Genomic DNA, 12,896 nt, shown 5'->3' with positions numbered 1-12,896 from the left:
TAGACACAATTTAAAACCCCTTTTAATGACTAGACACAAACATTAGGTCTGTTCAAATCAGACCACATGTCCAAAGTCAGTCAGAGTGCACAAACAGTTGTGGTTTTCTTCTGGGCTTCCAAATCCAGCAGAAACCTGATGGCTTCTGTAGCTCTTGGCTTCTCCTGTGTCCAGGAACCTGGACTTCTGGCCCCAGTCCTTGGTGGTGCAGCTCAGAACCTCTCAGCTGCTCTGCTGGCCACCGCCCTAATATTGCCATAAACTTTGGATGGAGGACTTCCTGCAGAAGAAGGCACAAATCTAGTCAGGAAACTGCCACAAAAAATGGATGTGTTGTCCTCACACCTGTGTTAAAATTGGAGAACTAAGCCAAAGGGTGAGAAGGATGGGCAAGGTCAGTCACCATCTTACTGCAACTGCAGAGCTCAACTTCTGCTTCCAAAGCGGGTTGCTCCCTTTGGCTTTTGAGACCCCTTAGGGAATGCTGCAGCTAAATCAAAATGCAGAACATCTTTCTGCAATGTGGTGAGGGTTTTGGAGCCAGAAAGCAAGTCCTGGATTCCCTGCTTCTCCTCTTAAGAGTCACAAGCCAACTGCCAGCAAGCTATTTGCTCCAAATGGAGATGTGGGCAGGACAGGGAAGAGGGTGAGAGTCACAAAGCAGTTTCTCAAACTGCAAGATTCATATGTAGTGAAGATTAGATAAGAGGACTTACCTAAAATTAGGTTGCAAATCGCTGTTCGTGCCATTTTAATGTTCTGAAAAGATCCCAAAATATGAACTTTTCTGTAAAAAGAAAAGTAGCAGTAGTTAACAGAAAGTAACTTAAGAGATTGCACAGTTAATAGAGAATTGGAGGTTAGAGGTAAATGTGGAATTTTGTATCAGTGTAATAGTTTATTTTCTACACTTGTTAAAAAAAAAACCCAGGTGAAACCCACAAAACCTACAACATAAGATTTGTGCTCTTCTAAATGCTTTTAAAATAGATTTTACCACTTGCAAATTTAATAGTGTAGCAGCTTCGGGAGGAAAACATTGCTGTGTTGGTGAGTTCCATTTTGATTATTCATAAGAAGGAATTCTTGTGCTTTGGGGATTGACTGAATTCTAGTGCGCTGGTGACACTATCATTCTCATAACAAAAGGTCAAATAACTTGTGTTCATTAAAATATTCTCTTAAATATTTTTTCTGGCATAGGACATGGATTAGCTGAGGGGTTGTGCTTTGCCTAGGAGGAAGTCAGTCTGTACTTACGTGTCAGCAAGAACGATGCGTGTCCTGGTCACATTTTCTATGGTGAATTTGGTTTTTCCACCTTTCCCTGCTATTCTCCCTATTGCTCTTGACAGATGATCTCCTTTCAAAGGTTTGACTGAAATGAGAATAGCATGCTCAGGGTAACAGCAGTGGTGTGTATTCCTGTTAATGCTTCCCTTGGTCAAGTTGCTGGAAACAACTCATGCCAAGTACTACCAAAGCAGCTTCACTGGTCAACACAGATCCACCTGGATTTCAGCTTTTTTTTGACTAGTAGTGCACACTGCAGCCAATGCTGACACAGGGTTTCTGGAACTCAAAAGTCTCCTTTAGAAGTGCAGAGGAAGGCACTGCACTTCATGTTGAGGAAATGGAGTCCAAGGGCACCAAGTTAACACTGGTAGAAATGAAGTAGATCAGGTTTAGATCCTGCTCTGCAGGGGACTCCAAGGAGTCCCAGTACTACATAAAATTAGATGTTTCTGACTTTGCTGATCTGTGAGGTCAAAGTGATAAAAGTGGAGCAGGGGAAAAGAAAAATCCATAGTAGCAGGATGCACACATGACTTCTTGAATGCTGCATCAGAAAATACTCACCGTCTGTAACTTCAAATGACTCTAGAAAAAGATCGTCTAATCTGATGAGAGCAAGGGCATCCTGAAAGAGCAGGAGATCTGTTATCAGCAGTTATTTTGTGCTAGTAACACAGCAGAAAGCTGCTGTTCTCTTTCTACACACAACCTAGCAAATAACAACTAAAGTTAAATCCACTTTTTTTAACAGCAGTACAAGTATTTCCATCTAGAGAACCCTACACAGGTTTGGATGCCCATGCATTCAGCCCTGCCTCCCCAGTGCTAGTGAATCCAGTACAGGCCTAGAGCAAGGAGCACCCCTTACCACACTGAAAGAAGTGGGTTTGTTTTCTCCAACAGGCCCAGTCCTATTTAGTATCTACTGATGATCTGGATGAGGGGATTGAGTCCATCTTTAGCAAATTTGCAGTTGACACCAAACTGCAAGTGGAAGTGGTGATCTGCTGGAGGCTATGAAGGCTCTGCAGAGGGACCTGGACAGGGTGGATAGATGGGCCAAATCCATTAATAAAAGGTTAAGTCCATGTGCCGGGTCCTGCACTTAGGCCACAACAATCCCCTCCAGAGCTACAGGCTGGGGACAGAACGGCTGGACAGCAACCAGGCAGAAAGGGACCTGAGGGTTCAGCTGACGGCTGAACACAAGCCAGGAGTGTACCCACACGGCCAACGGCATCCTGGCCTGTATCAGGAACAGTGTGGCCAGTAGGACCGGGGAAGTCATTCTTCTTCTGTACTTGGCATTGCTTAGGTCACACTTTGAGTATTACGTCCAGTACTGTTTTACCCCAATTTAAGAAGGACTTTTAGATGCTCAAATGTGCCCAGAGAAGGACAGCAAGGCTGATGAAGGGTCTGGAACAAAAGTCCTATGAGAAGTGGTTGAGGGAGCTGGAGGGGCTCAGCCTGGAGAAAAGGAGGCTCATGTACACCTCATCACTCTCTACAGCTGCCTGAAAGGAGGCTGTAGCCAGGTGCAGGTTGGTCTCGCCTCCCAGGCAACCAGCCAAGAGAACACAGTCTTAAGCTGCACCAGGGGAAGTTTAGGCTGGATATTAGGAAGAAGTTCTTCACAGAAGGAGTGACTGGGCACCGGAATGGGCTTCCCAGGGAGCTGGTAGAGTCACCATCCCTGGAGCTGTTTAAAAAATGACTGGATGTGGCACTCAGTGCCATGGTTTAGTTGATAGTCATAGGTTGGACTTGATGATCACAAAGGTCTTTTCTGCCCTAGTTAATTCTGTGATTCGGTGAGTTTTGTACAGACTGGAGGTTACTGGCTTGGGCTGAAGAAAAATGAGCAGTCTCTACCAGTGCAGAGGACCTCAGAGATTATTACTTTATGCTTGTCTCACACAACCTATGTTCTCTATTTATGTGCTGTTTGAAGGCTACTTTTTTATCCGGCATTATCTTAAGAAACTGGATGTCGACTCCAGTCACAATTTCTAGAAAACACTGATTTCTAGAAAACCACCTAAGGATTTTTCTCTCTTTATTTCTTACTGTAATTTGCAGAGAGGCCAGGGACAGATCAGTAAACTGGAGCAATCTTACAATCTGGCTGTTGGGAGACTCACCTCTACTTGAAATCCAAGTATAAAGGCTTTCACAAAATCAGCTGCTTTTGTCAGAGCACTGAGATCCTTTGTCTCTTGACAAGTCTGCAAGACAAGAAGTTATGTTTGCAAATTAAGACCAGGCAAGTTAGGAGCAGAACTTAAAAGATAAGCCTGTGCTTGGAGAGGGCAGAAGAGAAAAGCTGCTGAAAATCCACACCACCACTAAGTTTTTCTCTCTTTATTTCTTACTGTAATTTGCAGAGAGGCCAGGGACAGATCAGTAAACTGGAGCAATCTTACAATCTGGCTGTTGGGAGACTCACCTCTACTTGAAATCCAAGTATAAAGGCTTTCACAAAATCAGCTGCTTTTGTCAGAGCACTGAGATCCTTTGTCTCTTGACAAGTCTGCAAGACAAGAAGTTATGTTTGCAAATTAAGACCAGGCAAGTTAGGAGCAGAACTTAAAAGATAAGCCTGTGCTTGGAGAGGGCAGAAGAGAAAAGCTGCTGAAAATCCACACCACCACTGACTAAGCAGAACCCTTTTGGTGGAGAAAACCCAAAACCAACACAGACTAAACTCCAACAGCAAACAGCAGGAAAAGGAGAAGTATGGTGACGGCAGGAGAGTTATTCAAATGACAGTATTCTAAATATGAGACTAAACTCCAACAGCAAACAGCAGGAAAAGGAGAAGTATGGTGATGGCAGGAGAGTTTAGAATTCTAATGACAGTATTCTAAATATACCTTAGCAGATGAATGAAATTAATTTTAAAGTTTTATGTTCATGATGGATATGGCCAAAATGAAATCAGCTTGATTAAGAACAAAACTACCTTGATGTCTTTTCACCAGACATCATTTCATATCAAAAGGTGCTATTAAAATCCCAGGGTTTTCTCCTGCAGTTATTGAGTGAAACTGCAGGAGTTCCTGCTCCTCCCTACCTTTCACCTGAGATTATTTCTAGGAAGTAAAGTAAATAAGGGATAATTCTGTCCTCCAATTCAAGGAGGATGGCTTCTACCATCAAATTTGTGATAACATTTCATAGTTAGGAAGCAAAATTCCTGCTGTATTTTCACTACTACATTGGAAGATCTCATATGTCAGTGTTGCTAATACAATTAGTCGTATGTCAAAACTTTAGATATGCCCTTAAAAACTCCTGGTGTGAACATTCCTCAGGAGGAATAAGGATAAAGAATGAATGTCTACAAGAATTACAGGTTTATACTGGGGTCTGTGCCATAAGGTATTCCACTGCAAACCATTAAAGAAAAATCACATGCTATTAAACTATGGGCCCTTATTGTCTGCCACAAACAAAGGCATTAGGAGATTCAGTGCCCCTTTTTAAGATCCTGTTTACTGCCAGGTCAGTATTGGGTAATGTTAAATAGCTGGAAAACACTGAATTACAAAATCTTATCTAAGACATAGATGAAAATTCTTCCTTAATGTATATAACTTTCTCCTACAAAAACTGAACAGTCCCCCAGCTTCTGCTGGCTCCTTCTGGAACAGATCTGTAGTTCTGGATTTTACTTGCAGTAACTATTTGTTCCAAGCAATGTGATCCCCGGGGAGGTGACACCACACAGTTTCCATTTTTCCAAGCATTATATGGGATTTACAACTTCTCTAGTCTTTAATCTGCGGACCAAGAACACCCATGAGGAGAGGCCCTGCTTTTCAGGAGGCAGAATCACAGAACGGTAAGGGGTTGGAGTGGACCATAAGATCTTCTAGTCCCAATGCCGGTGCCACGGGCAGGGACACCTGTCGCTAAACCAGGCTGCTCAAGGCCTTATCCAGCCTGCCTTGAGCACTGCCAGGGCCGGGGCAGCCCCGGCCAACCTGTTCCAGTATCTCACCATTCTCACAGTAAAAAAATTCTTCCCAACATCCAAACTAAACTTAGTAAATTTGTAAACGTGACTCCTTGTCCTGTCACTACAGTTCCTGACAAAGAGCCCCTCTCCAGCTTCCTTGGAGGCCCCTTCAGACACTGGAAGGTGCCTCGAGGTCTGCACACAACCTTCTCTTGCCGGGGAAGGCCCAAGAAGCTGCTCCCCTTACCTTGATCTCAACATTTCTCGTTTTCAAGTTGAACCTGATTTGAAGCTGCAGATGCTCCACAATGGGCGTGAATATCTTCATCCAGTTCTCCTTCAGCGGCGTGTACCTGTTGGCCGGCACAGGGATCTTCCTCAGCTCACCCTTCCCGACCTGCCGGGGGCGAGACACAGCAGGCCGTGAGGCGGGGGACGCCGGAGACCCGGGGGCGGCGTTTCCCCAGCGCCCCGCGTACCCCCAGCGCCTCGGCGGCCACGGGCGGGAACGCCGGCCGCTTGCTGGGCCGCGCTTCCGCCGTGTCCATGGCAGCTCCCGCCGCCGGCTCCTCGCCGCCCGCCCGCCGCTTCCTGCGGCTCCGCCGGGACACAACGCTGGTGAAGCCGCCGCCGGCCGCAGCCTCGGTCTCCATGTTGGCCGCGCAGCACACGTGGGGCGGCTCTCGCCGGAAGGGGCCGGCGGCGCTTCCGCCGCAGCCGCCGGGGCAGGGCAGGAGCGGGGCGGGATGTCGGCGGTGCTGGGTCCGGAGCGGCCGCAGGTGGTGTCGCACGTTCAGCAGGCGCTGAGCTACACCGTGTTCGATTGCAAGTGGGTGCCCCGCAGCGCCCGCCTGCTGTGCCTGGGCAGCGCCGCCCGCGGCACCGGCGTCATCCAGCTGTACGAGCTGCACGGAGCGCGTCTGGAGCTGCTGCGGGAGGTGAGCGAGTCCCCTCGGGAACGGCTGCGGGGCGCTCGTCCAGAGCCCGGGATGTAAAACAGGAGCTAAGACAGATTTGCGTGTTAAATGTGCTGATTCGCTGATGCCCTGTCGTTTCTTGGTAAGGGTAGCCTTGCCGCTCTCCACGACCCCCTGAAAGGTTGTAGCCGGGGGGGAGTCTGTCTCTTTTCCCAGGCAACTACTGACAACTTAAGCTGCTGAGGTTTCCGTTCGACATTAGGAAGAATTTCCTCACGGAAAGGGTGATTAGACACTGAAATAGGGTGCCCAGGGGGGTGTTGGAGTCACCGTTCCTGGAGGAGTTTAAGGAAAGACCGGATTTGGCACTCAGTGCCGTGGTTTAGTTGACAAGGTAGTGGCCGGTCATAGGTTGGACCCGACCACCTCAGAGATCTTCTTCAGCCTGAGGCTGTGATCCTGTGATTTTGTTTACTGCTATGTTTTATAGGTTGTTTTCCTGTGTTGTGTTATAGGTTTCTGTTTTCTGCCTGTGCTTGGATTTTTTGAGGGTATTTTTTCCGTTTGTTTGTTTGGGGTTTTTTTTGTTATTGTTTGGGTTTTAGGTTGGTTGGTTGGGTTTTTGATTGGGTTTTGGAGTTTTTTTTTCTGGCTGGTTGGTTGTTTGCTTGCTTGCTTGCTTTCTTGTTTGGTTGGTTTTTTCTCTCAGATTGACCTCTGAGTGTTCGCTTCTTCTGAGGCGAGCAGTTCCGCAGGTGCATGAGGCCCTAGGCCACAAGCAGTGTTTTCTCCCAGACCAGTAACCTGGACCCTGCTTTTCTGTGCACAAGGACGAAACTCAAAGTGCAGCTTGCCTTTGATAACATTTTGGTAGTATTTTGCACCAAATATCCCATGTGTGTTTCGCTGCCCCTTGCCCCTGTGCACTCCCGAGAACTGTGTGGCCTGTGGGTGTTTTTGCCTTCTCCGTGTGCTGACACAGACATTTCCTTTCTTTACAAGATCGAAAAGCCCAAACCTATAAAATGTGGAACTTTTGGTGCTACATCTCTGCAGCAAAGATACTTAGCTACAGGAGATTTTGATGGAAACCTTAACATATGGTAAGCACAGATATTCTCTGGAAGTGTTTTCACTTGATGCTGTCCATGTCTGTCTGAACAGAGGTTTCTGTTTGTGGATTTTGCATGAGATGCTCTCCATGCTGCCTGTGGTTGGGACCCAGTGCAAGCTTTGCTGGCTACTGTATTTGGACCATTGTAGAAACAACACAGAATTCTGCACTGTGTTTAATTCAGTGCTGCTTCACTCCCATCTTCTGTGTGCAGCTACAAAAACCTGTTAAAGTTCTGTGAGGTTGTCCTCTGAAAAGAGGCTTTTGAATGGATGCACAAGTACAAAGAAGAGGTGGTGTCCAACCTGAATTTCATGTCTAGATTAAATATATATTTTTTAATCTTCACATTTCAAATGTTTCCTCTAGGTCCCTGAATTATTGGTGTAATTAATGTCTAGGTAAATTTATTATCAAATAAAGTAGTAGTGTCAAAAGGGGATTTTTTATTATTATATTGCCCTATATCAAGGAACTACTGGTTCTTGTTGGAATAGCAAGAATTACGTGGACAGTTACTAGCTGAAATGTAAAATAAAATTCTGAAAGCTTCTTAAAGAATGGGAATCATTGGGAAAGAGCCATGAAACTCATGGCTGGAAGCAACAGTCACCTAAAGTTAGAGAGCAGTACTCAGAGCTAGGTGGGGATCAATTACTCAAGTTATTTTACAGACCTACTGAAAGTAAAGATACTTGGAGTGTCTTGATCTGTAGTGTGATTCATTTTTGAGCCCAGTGTGTAAAACTGGGTCTGAGTGGTTGCTGTGGCAAATCTCACAACTGCCTTTACAAACAGGGAGGTCCAGAAAAGAGCCAATTCTTTTGGAGTAGTCCAAAGCAGTAGCTAAAGAAAGAATCAAACAAAGACTTATGGTTCTCAGTGGTGATATCCATATTTGTTTTCACCGTTAATCTGAGCTTTTATGATTTGTGCTCAAGTTTCCTTTCATTTTTGTACAAATCCTGAGTGTCAAGGAAAAATGCCATGTTTTCTGTTCTTTTTCTCTCTTGCCTAGGAATTTAGAAGCTCCTGAAATACCAGTGTATTCTGTGAAAGGTCATAAGGAAATCATAAACAGTATAGATGGTGTAGGTGGCTTAGGAATTGGGGAAGGTGCACCAGAAATTGTGACTGGCAGTCGAGATGGTGAGTTAGTGAACTCTGCAAGTCTTCCCAGTTCCTCTGAGCCTGCAAGCTCTTGATGGCAGGGCACAGTCTGCCATCTGAACTAGTTACAAGCTGTTGCAACTAGTTCTTTGTACACTGTCTTTTGAATCTTGCTTGGGACCAATTTTCTCTAATTCTTCTAGAAGCCACAGATAAGCAAAAGGTGCTGTTGTCACTGGGCATGAGAAAGAAGGAACACAAACCATGATAAATGCAAAGTATCAGCTAGAGAAAATGCATCCTTAACAAATGCTTTCACTCTGTTTCTGTTTGGTTTTGTGGTTCTTTCTTATAGCTACAAAACACTAAGGCTTGGTAGAATTGAAAGAGTTGCTCCTGTTTTTGAATGATTAGGATGAAAAGCAAAGGGCTTTCCTGGGAAGGTGAACACAGTATGACAATGTATTCCTAATAAAAAATCTATTGTCTTCTTTCCCAGGAACTGTGAAGGTGTGGGACCCAAGGCAGAATGACACTCCTGTGGCTAATATGGAACCTGTAGAGGGGGAGAGCAAAAGAGACTGCTGGACTGTGGCATTTGGTAATTGATCAGATTATGACCATTCCTCCCTCTCACATGGCTGTGTTTTTATGGTTGTCAGTGTATTTCAGGATGTTATGGAATACTTTATTTTGTATGCATGCATAAGTAGCAGGTTTTGCTTTTCCACACTGTTAAATTTATGTGTGGGGTTTTTTCTTCAAAATAAACCAGTTTTGTGGGTTTGTGATAGTTAGGTTGTAGACTCATTCTCTAATCACTTTTGGTCACTGTCTGTAGTTGGACTTGATCATCTTGAAGGTCTTTTCCAACCTAAATGCTTTGATGTTTCTGTGGTTTCACAGATAAGCTGTGCAAGTTCTATTTAAGTGCCTAGAAATGTAAAAACAGTATATCTAGCTGTGTGGTCTGGAAGGGATGTAAATGTTGCCATGTACAGGGAACTCATCACTGTTGTAGTGTAGTTGCAGCTACCAAGCATTAAGGAGTTAATTTAAGAGAAGTCCCTTGAAGCTTAAGAGCTAATTAAAGAGAACAGCAATGCTTGATGTGAGCTCTGCATTTTTCTTTGGAGAGAGCAAAGTTGCTTGTGTCCTACACAAGATTTTTCTAGACCCTTCAGGTTTGAAAACCATCCAGTACACCACATCTGTTGTATAAATGGAAGTTGAAACTGCAGGCCTGGGACTTTTACAGGCTAAATTTACAGGTGAAATTTACATGCTAAATTTACAGGTGAAATTTACAGGCTAAAGAGATTTTGTGTTTTCTGGTTAATTTTCTCTCTGTGTCCAGGCAATGCTTACAATCAAGAGGAACGTGTTGTTTGTGCCGGATATGACAATGGGGACATTAAATTGTTTGACTTAAAGACCATGTCACTACGATGGGAGACCAACATTAAGAATGGGGTAAGGAAATCGTAGAAGTATTTTTCATTCCAGCTCCTATGTAGGATGGAAAAATTAAAAGGACTCTTGTCGGTGTGAAACTTACCCAGAAAATGTTTCTGCTGAGATTGTACCAAGGAATAATTTTCTTTAGGTTTGGCAAGTTGTACCCCTCACATTCTTGATCAGGACAGGATGGGGTATTTCTCAGTGGATTAATGTTTTCAGATGAACATGTTTATTTCCTGTTTGATGATGATATTATTGTGGAAATAACCAATTATTAATATATATTTACAAATCACAAAACACCCATTTTTTTTTTAACAGTGACTAAATTACAAGACTGAATTTTTCTTGTTCTGTATCCAGGTTTGCAGTGTGGAATTTGACAGAAAAGATATAAATATGAATAAGCTGGTGGCCACATCACTTGAGGGAAAATTCCATGTCTTTGATATGAGAACTCAGCATCCAACCAAAGGTTTTGCTTCTGTTTCAGAGAAGGTATGGGGAGACTGAGAATTTCTTAATAAGAGACAAACTTTCTAAATTCATGCTGTCAAATTACTACAGGTGTAGTACAAATATGTAAGAAATGCCCAGGTTACTTCATAATTTTTTTGTTTTATTTTGTTGTTTGGTTGGGGTTTTTTTTTGTTTTTTGTTGGTTTGTTTGGGTTTGTGGGTTTTGTTTTATTGTTTGTTTGTTTGCTGGTTTGTTTTATTTTGTTTTGTGAAAAAAATCTGGGGATAATTCAAGAAAAGGCATTCTTGTGGTGAAGTTCATTAGGACTTCCTTTTTTTAGAAAAGGCTGAGTTTCAACTTAGTATCTCTTAGTTTTTCCATGCTATCATTCAAAGCAGATGAGGTGTTGGAGGTACTTGATTCCGAATCACAGAATATTTTACAGAATAAAACAATACATTTTATTTATTTATTTATAAATAAATCTGTAATAAAGTGTGGAAATAGAATTTGTTGTTCATTAAGTGCATTTAAGCTTTTCCTTTTGGACATTTGCAGACAGATATACATTAAGCCAGAGGACAGGTTGGGGTTTTTGCCTAAGTGGTTTCTGTTGCTGTATGATCTTAGTGCCCTGGCTGAGGTTTGAGTTGTTGACTGTGTGTTTTGTTTACACAGTGTTTGTAATATATTCCCTTCCAGTAATGATTTTAAGAGATATCATACAGTGAAATTAACCATCCATTGTGGGAAGGCTGGGCTCTTTTCATACAAGTGATCTCCGTTTTAATATTCTGTGTCCTTTCCTATGAAGTTCATCTCCAAATGACTTCTGTACAATGCTGATTTCTTTTTATTAGGCACAGAAATCTACCATTTGGCAGGTCCGGCACCTGCCACAGAACAGAGATATATTTATGACAAGTGGAGGATCTGGGAGCCTTCATCTCTGGAAATAGTAAGTGATCACTTCTCCAGCCAGGAGTAAGAAACCATTTAATGTTTTAAGAAAGAATCTTTCTGGAAATGATCAGTGGGGTCCTGCTTTCAGCCTCAGAATATCTGGTTAAAATTACAAATGCAGTAGAAAGGGTGATTTCAGTGTCAGTACTTGATCTGGAATCTTGAATTAATCCCTAAGAGAATGTTATAGCACAGGTGAATCTTGCCCTTGTTGTCTTCATATAATGAAGATCTAATTATATCCTTGGTTAACAAGGTGATAAATGGAAAAAAATGGGTTTCTTAAAATTCTAATATGGTAGCAGTTACATCTGAGAAGAATATTGAAAGCCTTGACTTAATCATTCTTATGTTTACATTTTCTTACATTACATGGAAAAATAATTTAATAATCCTAAAAGCAATGAAGTTGTTGCATTAAGTTTCAGAAGCATAGTTTTGATTAAATTTTTCTGGCTGTGGTAAAAGCATTTAACTGGTAACCAACCAGTTAAATGAAGAGCTATAGGATAAGGGTGTCAGGATTCAAAAACTCCTACCTCCTTTTTTCTTTCATGAAATGTCTACTAAAGTATGCAGCATAGAAATAGCTGAATATGATTATTCATTACTTTTAAGACATTTGTTTGCCTTATCTGTAGAGCAGGGAATAAAGAGGATGGTGATGTGTTTGTATCAATACATTTCTAAGTAGATGTTTTTGTTTAATTTTCTCATTGGCAGTGAGTACCCAGCCCAGCGCTCGAAGAAAGATTCGGAAGGATCTGAGATGGGGGTGGCAGGGTCTCTCAGTCTCTTGCAGAATGTGACTCTGTCAACACAGCCCATCTCCAGCCTGGACTGGAGCCCTGACAAAAAGGGACTTTGTGTCTGTGGGGCTTTTGACCAAACTGTGAGGGTGCTGATAGTTACAAAGCTTAACAAAATATGACATGAAAACAAGAATTTCTGATGAGAAAGCAATATAGTTTTCAGTCTGTAAATATGGGAGGGGGAGCCCTTCTAATTTAATTTCTTCTTAAATAAAACTGGATTAAAGAAATAGAAGCCAGATTTTTGTATTGAAAGTTCAGATACGTGCAATCAGAGTTGTTTGGCTGATTGTGCTGTCATGACTTGAAGTTTCCTGGGCACAAAATTTAACTTTCTAGAAATGTGAATTTACACTGAAAATAAAATGTGCCTTTATGTTAACACAGCTCTGTAATTTCAGAGTTCACTTGGGTTTGTGTTCAGTTTATTCATAGTGCAAATCTCTTCACACTTGTTAAATGGTTTGGCTTTATTATATATAGTGTTGTCCATATGCATTCCTGCAGTGGGAACTACTACAGAAACTTGTTGTATTACTGGATTTATTAATTAGAATGTTTGTTAAAGTGACTTAGGATTCTTTACTACAATAGAGAAATGATAACAAAGGCTAAAATACTCAGGTTTAAAGGAGTAAGGTTTTTATTGAAGATCATACTGCAATTAAACTATCGAGAAAAGTGCACTGTTTTATTATTTTAGTTGGGTTTCCTATTAAGTTTATATGTTCTGTTGTTTTTATATCTGTTTTCAATTTGATATTCTACAAATAAAATTATATGTAGTGTTTTCTTAATG

At 42.3% G+C, this 12,896-nt stretch overlaps 2 protein-coding genes across 4 annotated transcripts; one reads left to right on the top strand and one right to left on the bottom strand.

The window, feature by feature from the left end:
- PNO1 (partner of NOB1 homolog) lies at positions 1–6,021 on the bottom strand. The gene is made up of 7 exons (XM_041404398.1): positions 5,740–6,021; positions 5,508–5,657; positions 3,746–3,829; positions 1,861–1,921; positions 1,261–1,378; positions 717–787; positions 1–280 (listed from the first exon to the last, which is right to left on the bottom strand). The coding sequence occupies exons 1-7, from the start codon at positions 5,911–5,913 to the stop codon at positions 213–215; spliced, it is 726 nt and encodes a 241-aa protein (XP_041260332.1). The 5' UTR covers positions 5,914–6,021; the 3' UTR covers positions 1–212.
- On the top strand, positions 6,007–12,894 carry DNAAF10 (dynein axonemal assembly factor 10). 3 transcript variants are annotated; one of them, XM_041404394.1, is made up of 8 exons: positions 6,007–6,198; positions 7,180–7,280; positions 8,310–8,440; positions 8,901–9,002; positions 9,759–9,874; positions 10,226–10,360; positions 11,183–11,280; positions 12,009–12,894. In XM_041404394.1, exons 1-8 carry the CDS (start codon positions 6,007–6,009, stop codon positions 12,214–12,216), a joined length of 1,083 nt encoding a protein of 360 aa, XP_041260328.1. In that variant the 3' UTR covers positions 12,217–12,894. The 3 variants fall into 3 exon arrangements, with proteins under 3 accessions (XP_041260328.1, XP_041260329.1, XP_041260331.1); XM_041404395.1 differs by lacking the exon at positions 8,310–8,440 and having other exon boundaries at positions 6,060–6,198; XM_041404397.1 differs by lacking the exons at positions 7,180–7,280; positions 8,310–8,440 and having other exon boundaries at positions 6,068–6,198.
- Positions 12,895–12,896: the final 2 nt, after the last annotated feature.

The sequence above is a fragment of the Onychostruthus taczanowskii genome, unplaced genomic scaffold, assembly GCF_017590055.1.
Source record: "Onychostruthus taczanowskii isolate IOZ18803 unplaced genomic scaffold, ASM1759005v1 scaffold21, whole genome shotgun sequence".
NCBI classification, from domain to species: Eukaryota; Metazoa; Chordata; class Aves; order Passeriformes; family Passeridae; genus Onychostruthus; species Onychostruthus taczanowskii.
This window is presented reverse-complemented; position numbering and strand designations above follow the sequence as displayed.